Source organism: Canis lupus, chromosome X (assembly GCF_003254725.2).
Source record: "Canis lupus dingo isolate Sandy chromosome X, ASM325472v2, whole genome shotgun sequence".
In the NCBI taxonomy this organism is placed as follows: Eukaryota; Metazoa; Chordata; class Mammalia; order Carnivora; family Canidae; genus Canis; species Canis lupus.
This window is the reverse complement of record NC_064281.1, coordinates 19597800-19610427: the sequence shown is the minus strand read 5'-3', so window position 1 is coordinate 19610427 and position 12628 is coordinate 19597800. Positions and strand designations below refer to the sequence as shown.

General features: G+C 37.0%; 1 protein-coding gene across 1 annotated transcript in view; it reads left to right on the top strand.

The window, feature by feature from the left end:
* The window catches only part of KLHL15 (kelch like family member 15), a 35452-nt gene that overhangs the window by 6730 nt on the left and 16094 nt on the right, over positions 1–12628 (top strand). The window contains exon 2 of the mRNA XM_025438749.3: positions 7160–7871. Coding sequence (XP_025294534.1) covers positions 7167–7871 — 705 coding nt within the window. The 5' untranslated portion in view covers positions 7160–7166. The remainder of the gene's footprint in view (positions 1–7159; positions 7872–12628) is intronic.

Here is a 12628-nt window from a genome sequence, read left to right as displayed (position 1 = left end):
CAGAGGGGGAAGCGGGCTCCATGCAGGAGCCCTATGCGGGACTCGATCCCAGGTCTCCAGGACCACGCCCCGGGCTGCAGGCGGCGCTAAACCACTGCGCCACTGGAGCTGCCCGAGATTACTTTTAATATATTTTATTTAACCCATTACATCCAAAATATTATTTCAACATGTGATCAGTACAAAAATTTGTGTAAATGAAATTTACACTTTCTTTTTTGTACTAACTCTTCAGAATCTGGCATTTATTTTATACTTACAGCACATGTCAATTTGGACTAGCCACATTTCAAGTGCTCCATAGCCCTGTAGCTAGTGGCTTGTAAGTTGAAAAGCACATATGTAGAAATTAGCTACTCTGGTTAGGGCAGAAAAACTTGAAGAGCCCCATACAAGCTACAAAATTTGTGTGATGAGAAAAAATGGAAAAAAATGCATTGCAAAATGAGGTCCAGTGTTTGGACTACTAGTACATCTCTTGATCTCTCATAAACTTACGTTGTGATGAATTCTAGGAGGGTGTGGAATCTGTAGAGTTGATTTTTGAGGGGTATCAAGTTCCTATGGTTTTGTGAATGGTAAAAGAGCAATAGGCAAGAGTTGGACAATGGGAGCCAACATTGAGTGACCTCTGGTGGAGTGCCTTGCTCTGGGCTAGGCATTTAAGTGAATTCATTTAATCACCACTGCCACTCAATAATAAGGTAGTGATGATAATTCCTAATGTGTGGATGGAAACTGAAGTCAGGAAGTTAACAGACTCTTCAGATCATGCAGGTGGTAAGTACTAATGAACCACTCTTAATTTCAAAGTTTTGCTCTTTACAACAGAATACAAATTTCTTTATATTTTTTGCAAATCAGATTCTGGTTTTATCTCTATTTTTAACTAGTCATATGACCTTGAAAAATTTCACCCATCAACCCTAGTGTCTATCAAGTTAAGTTGGCCTGGGTCCTAAGAGACTTAACTGATAAGGCAGGTTGGGGTTTGAAAAAAGTACTGTGGCTAGGGAGAAGGGTTTTTCCATAGACAACCAGACTTTTTAAAGGGTCAGGTCTATTTTATTGGTTCCAGTAGCACCAACTGAAGAGGTATAATAATAAGCCCTAACATTTTGGTGTCCTTTATTTTAACAGATAAAATATACTGTTCTAAGTCTTTATGTGTATTAACTGATGTAATCCTCACAGCACTATGTGAGGAAGGTTCTATTGATATTGATGTCACTTTTTTCTTTAAGATTTTATTTATTCATGAGAGGCAGAGAGAGAGGGATAGGCAGGCCCCCCATGGAGCAGGGAGCCTGTTGCAGGACTCGATCCCATGACCTTGGGATCACAACTTGAGCCAAAGGCAGATGCTCAACCGAGCCACTCAGGTGCCCCTTTGATGTCACTTTTTTTTTTTTTTTACAGATAAGGACATGAGAACCCAGAGAGGGTAAATAGCTTGCCCCTATGTCACAGAGCTGGTAAGAGGTAGAACGGGTATTCAAACATAGGCCTCTAACTCCACACCTGTACTCTTAATTCACTACTTTCATTTAGAGATTAAATCTTGGGTCAGTTAATCACTGAATATTTTATCGTTTTCTGCTTATACACATACTTCCTATTAAAATGTAAAATACTGCTGCTGCTTTAAAGCTGTTAGTCTTACTGATAGATGCACCAAGCCTTTTCATGGAGAAAAGAAGTTACTGATATGTCCCAGCTATCACAAATTAATTTTAGAAGTCCATTTAGATCAAGTAAACTTGACAAATGAATTGCTAAGACTTGAAAAATAACTGTATGCCTTTGTAAGTGCATTATTATACCTCTGTAGGAGAACAGTAGAATAAGTGAGAATTTTATGACTAAAAATTTTGGGTGGCTCATGTTAAATGCTCTCAATTTTACAGATGCAGAGATAAGACCAAGGTTTGAGTAACTTCAAGTATAGCAATTTCTGTTCTAAAGCCATGTTAGTTAGGGACCTTGATGGTAATATGAAGGAAAAACCCACCCGAGGTAGTAAAAAAGGGATTTAGTTTAAGCATAGAAGAATTTCTCTTAGAACCCGGGAACAGGAATAGAGGTGGGCCCTATTAGCAACTGGAAAAATGAGGGTGTTGGGGAGCACTCCCTATCCTCTCATCTTAGCTTTATTCTTTAGCCCATTGGCTTTCTCTGATACTCAGCCTGCGTGGCAGGCAGAAGTTGGTGCCCACAGCTGCTCCTTGACATATTCCAGGTCCAGTCATACATACAGTCAGTGCATGTCTCTTTTATCCCTTTTCTAAATTCTTGACAAGAGAGTGTTCATCTTGATTCATGTTTCCCAACCCATTCTGACCTTATGTGACTAGACAGGATCACGGAGTGGAAGCCTGCCTGGTTGGAGTCCCCCTTAGTGGGCTGGGTGCCCTGAGGAGTACGAGTGCTGTCCTTATGGTTTAAGGGTCTTTTGACTCCCAGTTTCTCCTCTCCGCGCCCCCCCACCCCCCTCTTTGATTCTTTGCCCTGTGATGTTTTTACCATAGTAAGTATCTGGAACCTAGATTGCTTCTATTTATTTATTTATTTATTTATTTACTTACTTACTTCTTTTAGAAAGCATAGTTTCTCCTTTTATTTTTTAATTTTTACTTCTTTTAAAATTCAAGTATAATTAACATACAGTCTTATACTAGTTTCAGATATACAATATAATGATTCAGCAATTTTAGACATTTCTCAGTGCTCATCAAGAGACCTATACTCTTAAAAAAAAAAAAAGGGAGACCTGTACTCTTAATCCTCTTTTTTTTTTTTTTTTACCCATTCCCCCCCACCAACTTTCCCTCTGGCAACCACCAGTTCTTTGCATTTAAGACTCTGTTTTAAAAAAAAAAAAAAGACTCTGTTCTTGTCTTTTTTCCTGTTCGTTTGTTTTTTAAAATTCTGCGTATGAGTGAAATCATATTTGTCTTTCTTTGACTTACTTAGCATTATACCCTTTAGGTCCATCCATCTTGTTGCAAATGGCAAGATTGCATTCTTTTTTATGGCTAAGTAATATTCTGTAGTGTGTGTGTGTCACACCACGTGATCTTTATCAATTCATCAATCGCTAGACGCTTGAGTTGCTTCCATATATTGGCTATTGCAGGTTGGTACAGCCACTGTGAGAAGAGTATGGAGGTTCCATAAAAAATTAAAAATAAAATTACCATATGACCCAGTAATTCCACTTCTTGCTATTCACCCAAAGAAAACGAAAACAGGAGTCCAAAAAGGTATATGCACCTCTTTGTTTATTGCAGTATAGTATCTCCTTTTAAAAATTTCCTTTAGATTGAACTTTTTTCAGAAAGGTAAAAGCTGTTTGAGACCTTTTCAGATAGTGATAACTGTTAAATAGGTTTACTTTGTTTTTTAAAAAAATTATTTACTTAATTAATTTGATAGTGCACAAGCTGGGGGAGCAGCACGGAGAGGGAGAAACAGACTTTCCACTGAGCAGGGAGCCCAGTATGGAGCCCAGGACCCTGGGATTGTGACCTGAGCCGAAAGCATACGCTTAATCAATTGAGCCACCCAGGTGTCCTGAGAGGGTTAACTTTGACAGGAAGTGAAATATATGGTATTTTAGGTTATTTTTTTAATCAAAATAACAGATTAATAAAACACAAAGCAATCTACTCTCAGTATATGAATGCCGATGTCCAATCTTCTATTACTAAATCTTCATTAAATGTGACCAATATCTTGACAAGTCAGAGTGATAATTGGTGTCCATAGTGATCCTGAGAAAGATAATGAAATATCAGATATTTCATCTGTTTTAATTTACTGTTTTTTAATTCCAGTTATTTTGAAAATTGATTATTAGTGTGATGTGTGGATAGTCCTCTATTAACCATAATGTTCGATTATTCAGATACCACACTGTGTGATGTTCCTTTTCTTCCCAGTATGCAGTTGTGTGTATATGCCTCATATCACTTAGAAAATTCAAAGCTCTAATTCTAATTTTACCTCTAAAAATAACACGGGGAAAAGAAAAACCCTAGTAGTTTACTTTAATCTTGAATGTATTAGTAAAGTTGTTCTGCTTACAGTGTCTAAGATATCTTATATCTCTTTTCCAAATGATAAACAGCCCTCTTGTGTTCTGCCTTTCCAAAATGAAAGTATAGCTTTTGGATTAATGGAGTACTAATAAACTCGATAATAATTTCACCTTGTGCATACTTGCTGTTTTAGGTAAGTGAACATATTATGTCGTTTAATCAATAAGACTGAAAGGTAAGTTAGGGACAAACTGGGACAAGAGGCACCTAGAATGCCTCTTGGTAAGATGGGAAATACAGAAGCAAGAACCGATTGGGAGAGAGTAGAATTATGACTATTTTTAGGCATGATGATTTTGAGATCCCAGTCAGTTACCCAGAAGAAATATCTAGTGGACCATTCACCATTTGGACAGAGATGGTCAAGGTATTGGTAAAGGTAAGTATTAGGAGAACCCATGGGTTTTTAAGAAGTCATTTAAGGAGACACAATGTTTAGATGAAAAGAAAGAAGGTCTGAGAGCAGAATTCTGGGGAACAGCAGTGTTCATTCAAGAAAAATGAGCCCAGGGAGGAGATTGAGAAAGAAGTAGCCCAGGAATAGAAAGAAAATCAGGGAAATAGTGTCATGAAACTGAGAAAGTGATGAACCAAGGGAGTAAGTCATGCTGCAGAAGGATTCTGAGAAATAGGGACGAGGATATAATCTTTATTTTTTTATTTTTTTTTAAGATTTTATTTATTTGAGAGTGAGAGTGAGAGAGCACGAACATGAGCAGGGGAGGAGCAGAGGGAGAGGGAGAAGCAGACTCCCATTGAGCAGGAAGCCTGATGCAGGATTCTGGGACTCTGGGATCATGACCTGAGCTGAAGACAGCTTCTTAATTGACTGAGCCACTCAGGCGCCAGTCCCCCACCCCCCCGGCCTTTTAAAAAGATTTTTTAAAATGAACTTTCAAAACAATAATACACTTTTGTGGCAGATAGATTAGAAAACACAGTTTAGCAAAAGGGAAAAAATTAGAACTGCTTGATAGTCTACCATCCTGAGATAACCATTTTTAACATTTTGGTATGTTATCCTTTCTGACTTTTTTCTTGCTAATTCACAAAGTTTTGTGGGTTAAGATGACTTTAGACTGAGATAACTGCTGAATCAATGGGTTAATGTGTCAAAAAATTAAACATAGGGTTTCACAGATAACATATTGATGACAAAATAGAAAAACACAGTGATCACCTACTCACAAGAGTGGAGAAATAGTGCTTTTAGCATGTCCATGGAAGCTGCCTTTTCACTGTCATATCGGAGGGCTCTGCCAAACCTAGGGTGCAGAGGGGATTCCCAAAAGGCCCATACTTCCATGCCTAACATAATGCCTGGCACACACGAGGCACTCTTTCAGCAAGTAAAGGAGGCGGGCTTGGTAATAGAGTGGGGAGATTGGGTCTAATACCAGAAAGTCCAAGCTGGAGGACAGAGGTAAAGTTTGGAAGTGATAGGCCAAGTAAAAAGAGAGGTGGAGGTTAAGCCTGAGTGAAAAGTTGACCGTTTAGATTTTAGATGGGCACCGGTTTTCGATTGTGGTGAGATCCAACAGGTATGGGAATAAGGTTTTAAAATGGAGTAAGGAGGGGGGTTGTAGGAGTTGAGGTGGCTAGGGAAATTGGACTTTTCGGGTTTTGCATATGAGTGATCCAACATTGAAGAAGTGGAGAACATGAGCTTCAGCCAGAGTTGTCCGTGAACTTGCAGGAGAGAGTGATTGATCAGGATGTGTGTATTTGATAAGTGACAAGAAGGAATAGAAGATGGATTTTTATCTGAGCAAAAGGGCATGTTTTAGAAAAAGGACAGTAGAAACCTACAAGAAGGCTTAGAAGGTAGGTTTTAATCTGTACAAGAGGGTTTTTTTTGGTATTTAAATCAGACTGTGGAGAAAATTTGGTGACTAGCAGGAGCTGGTAGGGAAGTTTGTTTACACTGAAGCAAGGTTCCACTGGGCACAGAGGAAAGGGTAGGGAGGGAATTTGGGATGGGAGGAGGCCCCTGAGCTGTGCAAGACTGAGAAGAGGATAGATGGCCATTGGCTGACAGGGTGGGAAGGAGGGTGGTTGTGTGAAAAGGAGAAAATTTGCTTCATAAACAGTCTAATAGACTGAATTAGTTTATTCTGCTTAGGAGATCTTAATTATTCTAACTATCTTGGCTTCATTTCTCTGGTATGCAAAAAATATGGTTTCATTCCCTTTAAAAATTATTTGTATTTTAAATATGTAAGCAATGTGTGATCATTGTATTTTAGAATAAGGTTAATGAGGTAAGTAAAAAGGAGAAGGCAAACCTCAATTTCTTGAAATCTTACTACCCAGGGATATCATTTTGGTATATGTTCCTCCAGACTTTTTCGAATCTCAACATACACATGTATATTTTATTTTGGAAAATAGACCCAATAAACTGCAGTTTCCTTCAGTGTTTTTTCACATAACAATACCTAATAGACATCCTTTGTCAGAATAGGTAGATTGCTGCCATTGTTTTTAGTTGTTACAGTAATCCATTAGACAACAGCACTGTATTTATTTAATAATCTGTTGTTGGGCTTTTGAATATTTTCCAGTTTTCTGTTATAAGTAAGGCTAGAAAGAAAAAATCTTGTATGTATAACTTGGCATATTTATCTGATTACTTCCTTTGGGTAAGTTTCTAGGTTTTTTTCAAGGTCAACAGCAATGCTTCTTGGTTTGATTTCTTTTTTGCTGCTTTTTCCTCATAATTCAGCATTTGGCAGAGAAATCTTTTTGTGTTGATAATTTGGGGACATATTGAAATATACTTGGTGAACAGTGTAAAACCAATGGGCTGGGCATATACTGTTTGTTAAGTTAACAATTTACCATTATTTGATAGGTATGTAATAGATTTTTTTCCCCAGGTGAGGAAGCCAAAAAAAGGGAAGCCTTTAGGTTGTCTTCTCCCAGAGGGCTTGTACATTTAAGACTGAGGCAGTGAAATTGAGATAATTACGAAAAATTGTTTAAGCTCCTAAATTAATAATGTCTTCAGAATGCATGGAAATGATTAACACAGTTTTCTTTGATTACCTTTTTTCCAGGTGATTCATGGCAGGGGACGTGGAAGGATTCTGTTCCTCCATCCATGACACCAGTGTCTCTGCTGGGTTCAGAGCACTGTATGAGGAGGGATTGCTTCTTGATGTCACTCTGGTTATTGAAGATCATCAGTTCCAGGCCCATAAAGCACTCTTGGCCACCCAGAGTGATTACTTCAGAATTATGTTTACTGCAGACATGAGGGAGCGAGATCAGGACAAAATTCATTTAAAAGGTCTAACTGCTACTGGTTTCAGCCACGTCCTTCAATTTATGTACTATGGAACTATAGAACTGAGTATGAATACTGTTCATGAGATCCTTCAGGCTGCCATGTATGTTCAACTTATAGAAGTGGTGAAGTTCTGCTGCTCTTTTCTATTAGCGAAAATCTGCTTAGAAAATTGTGCAGAAATTATGAGACTCTTAGATGATTTTGGTGTTAACATCGAGGGAGTCAGGGAGAAGTTGGACGCCTTTCTGCTAGACAACTTTGTACCACTCATGTCCAGGCCTGACTTCCTGTCTTATCTGAGCTTTGAGAAGCTCATGTCTTACTTGGATAATGATCATCTGAGCAGGTTCCCAGAGATAGAGCTGTACGAGGCTGTGCAGTCTTGGCTGCGGCATGATAGAAGACGCTGGAGACATACCGATACCATCATTCAGAACATCAGGTTTTGTTTGATGACTCCATCCAGTGTTTTTGAGAAGGTCAGTGCATTTGAAAGCAGTAGATAGGACTTATTTAGTTAAAGCAGTATGTTTTTAAGGTAAGATTTCTAGGCTTGGTCAGGAGTTAAAAAGAGAATAGTTTATGTACAAGCAGTCTGATTTGTAATAGTTTATGTACAAGCAGTCTGATTTGTTGTAGCTTTTGCATTTAGGTTTAAGAAACACATTTTGTGGGTGAAAGATGAACCAGGTAGGTAGTAGAGTAGTTTTATTTTAAAAGTACTTTTAAAGTTGGAACATAAGTATTTAACTCAAAATATTCCAAGTTTGCTTTAACTTTTCTTTCTTTTCACAGAGTAATTAAATCTGAACTGGGTCAGGCTAGCTCTATTTTTAAAAATTAATTTAAGTAATACATGCTGAAATTAGAATTGAGAGGAGTTTCGTTAGTTTTGAATGATGTGCGTTAATGCAGTTCCGTATTCCTCTAAACTGTAGTGAGTAAACATAAAATTACTCTTGAAAGCCAGTAGGCTCTAGTGGTGATTCTCCCCTACCCTGACCTAGTTGATTTTTTCCCCTACTCGTAAGTAGTTCTATTTTTCTCCTCTTTCACTATGAATACTAACTGAATTTAACCATGAAAACGTTTATGTCTAAAACCATTGTTTTGGCATTTCTAACCTAATAGACTATAAATCCTCTGTCTACATCAATGAAACATCCCTGTGCACATTTTACCGTGTAATAGTTCTGCTATCTGAAAAATATCCTTTCTCCAAAACAGCCTTGGCCTTTTTGTATGCAAGCATATTTCATTTTTATATCAGAGTCTCACTTGTGATCCTTTCGTGCTGAAAGGAGAGAAAGCAGTTTCAGTAATTGCTTAACTTAATTGGTTTCTAATCACATGGTTACCTCTGGGGCTCTGTTTACCTCTTGCATCATTTCTTCTTTCTAGAAAGCACACTTAAATCTTTGGTTCGACACCCTTCATGTTAAATAGTTCTTCAGCTTTAGTTACCACACCTGGTGATAAAAAATATAATATTTGCAAAGGGGGAGTTGTTTACACCATTTGAAAAATAACACTCAGCAGTGTGGCATGTTTCCACCCCCCCCCCCAAATGCTATGGAATATCATTAACTTATACTTTTAATAGAAAACCCAATTTTACAGGATTTTATCTTTATTCTCAGAATGTACTTGATCTGGCAGAAATTATTGAAATTAAAAAATACATTTCTTAATTACTTTTTGTTGGGTGATAATCGGCTCCGCATCAACTATGTAAATCATTTGTCTGATTTGATTTTTTTCCCTTACTATATGTTTTTATTGCTCTCTTTCCCTGGGGAATCCTGTTTTGTCTTTATACATTAAATGCAAATGCTTTCCTACTACTAAAACAAACAAAAACCCTCCAACTTCAATCTAGATGGAAGTACTGGTGAAATAGGAAATAAAACTTCTCCTTTTGTGGGACAATATGATGGATAATTGTTAGCAGTTGAGCGCAGAGCCTTTTTATATTCTAATTACCAATTCAATGTGGTAGTGACAGTGTCTGAAATGAAAGTTAATACCATTGGATAGTTTTATAAATTATATGAAGCATCACTTGTACCTTCTGATGGATTTTGTTTGCTTATAATAGCAGAGGAGGTGGTTATTAACCATTAGCCAGGTATTGGGTATCTCCTCAGAATAAAAATGTTAAGGCTTCCTTCTTGAGTTAATTTCTTAGAAAAACTTAATAAGGCCCTGGCCACAGAGAAACCATTGTTTTTGATAATATAATGGAAATCTTTTAGTTTTATTTTAGTAATACTGGTAAGATAAATGGTAGTCCGTGATTCTGGTCTTAGCAATGTATGAGAATTAATGCTTATCAAAGGGATCTGTGGCTTCCTATTTTATTTTAATTCCAGTAGAATTAAACATATATTGTTATATTAGTTTTAGGAGGAATGTATGGCATTCTCAATTTTGAGAAACACTATGTTAGGCAGATTTTTGAGAACTGCTCTTCATAGACCAAACTAAAATGGAAAATTGGGTTGAACTATTTTGTACCATACGATTTTGATCTCCCTTGAAAATAGGGCCCATCTATTTTTCCTTTACCTTTGGTATGCTGCAGGTCTCACACAGAGCCATTTTAATACCTATTATATATGCATGGTGCCAGAAAGGGCACAGAAATAAAGATATGTTACATCTGGGCTGATCTCTTTAGTAAGAATTTACACAGGGAAAACTACAGGCAGTTTTGATTTGTGTTTTTTTTCCTATTTGCTGAAATTTAGAAAAATGGAATATTGATAGGCACTTATTTTTAGCTTTAAATTGTTAAAAATACTTATTAGATTTTCTAAACATAAAAAAATGTCTGAAAGAATAGTGGAATGATCACCCATAAACATATACTATAGGTTACTAGAGTTATCATCTTACCACATTGGCTTTAGCAATGTAAAACCATTTGAAAGAATGTCGTGGATATTATGGTACTTCATCCCTAACTACTTGAGTTAGCAGCTCATTTTCCAAGGGTGAGGAAATTTGACATAACCATAATACCATTGTTGAAATTAACAGTCATTACTTAATGTCATGTGATATCCACTTCATTTTCTAATTTTTCTCACTTGTCCCCCAAGTGTCTTTTTTTTTTTAGCTTTTTTTTAAGGATTTAATCAAGGTTCATACCACATATTGAGTTATTATGTCTTTGACTCTAGAACTTTCTCTCCTTTTTCTTGCTTATGATGAGGATGTTCAAGCATACAAAAAGTTGGAAGAGTAGTATAGTGGATAACTGTGTAGCTGTCACCTAGATTCAAGAACTGTTAACATTTTACCATATTTGCTTTATCTAGGTTTTTGCTGAATCTTCAAAAATAAGTTGCAAACATCATAATACTTCCATCCCTAAAAACTTAACATGCCTCTCCTATACAAATAAGGACTCTTTCCTACCCATGTTCAATGCCATTCCATCTAGGTGTAAATTAACAATATCATCTAATAGCTAGTCCATATTTGAATTCTCCCATTTCTCAGAATGCCCTAGAATCCAGTCATTATTTATGCATTACTTTTGGTTATGACTTCTGTCTAATCTTAATCTAAAACAGTTCCCTGCTCTTTTTTTGTGTGTGTGAGAAAGATCAGAACACTGGTTGTCTTAGTGTGTCCCAGATTTATCAGATTATTTCCTTGTGTTGGTGGTAACTTAGTTCCTCTTTTCCTTACGTGTCCTGTTAACAACACCTACTTTTCAGCATTGTGTTTCTTCAGGAACAGTTATAGGAAAATGTTGTAATGCCAAAGACATCTTGGCACTTACCAACTCTGATCAAACTTAGAATTTACCATTTTTTTCATTAGGCTATGTAGCCCAATCCTATGACTAAGATAATCAAGTATTTTATTCACAGTATTGTTAGATTTCTTTTAGATTCTTAAAATTTACCTCCTTACGAAAAAACTGAGAGTCTTTCCATTCAATTTAATGGGATTAAAACTAGCTGAAGTCAAGAATAAGATTACTCATTCTAATAAAAAAAATTAGTGTATATCTATGATTCTAGAGCTGCGCTGTTCAATATGGTTACTGCTTGTGGCTATTGAATACTTGAAATGTGGCAAGTCTGAATTAAGATTTAAAAAATTAGGATGACAAAAAAGGTAAATATCCTCGTTACTCATTTTTATATTGATTATAGTTTGAAATGATATTTTGGGTATACTGGGTTAAATAAAATACATTATTAAAATCAACTTCACCATTTTTACTACTTTAAATGTGGCTACCAGAAAGTGTAAAATTAATCATTGGCTCACATTTGTGGCTCTTCATATTTCTGTTGCACAGCGCTGCTCTAGAAGTTCAAGGAGTGAGTTGTTCATTAGAAACTCTGAATATGTGTGCAGTAAACAGCCTTTCTCACATATTAAACCCTTCTCCTGGTTTCTCAGCCATTTGAGATGTTCTCTGCAGTTTAGCGTTAAATGAACTTACCTACCTACCTAACTGTTCCATAGAATGACTGATGAAGTTAACTTGAGTATAGCATCTCTGTCAGAATCCTTAACCCTGGCATCAGGAAAATAAAAAGCAAGTGAACAAAGCTTGGTGAAATAAGCCTGTGGAGACTTTAATTTTTCCTTTGGTAGTTATCAACAGATCTGAGCAGAGGCTTCATAGGGAATGGGGCATTCTGCTTCTCCCCCAAGGAATAGCCCTCCTTCATCGCAGGGACCTGAACCATGCCTTCTAGCTATGCTGAAATGCTTGGGTTTATTCTTCTGCAATATCTTTCCCCATTGTCTTCTACTTTTCTCCCCAGCTGAAAACAGACGATCTTAACTTTTGTACTGAGTACTCTATGTGACCATCACCAAGAGATCAAGACTTCCAGATTTCCTTACCAGAGTTCGTTAGAAGCAGTGAATCTACTTAAGTGAACACCTTATATATGTCACGTTGTGCATTGAGTGCTCTACACATAGGTAGATTCTGTAGGTTATCTCCATTTTATAGATATGAAAATGGGCTCAGAAAGGTTAGGAATCTTCTCCCAGAATAGGTGGCACTGCTCCGAATGGAACGCAGGTCTGCTTGCTTCCCAGTTCAAGGGCTTCCTATCACAGCCACTAGAGCAGGGAGAGACAGGACCCTGAGGGGCAGAAGCTAACACTTACCCTGTGGCCCAGCTTGGGTCATTTTGAAGTTGTTGAATATAGAGTCAGGAAAGTCCCAGTGTGTTTGTGTGAACAAAATAGCCTG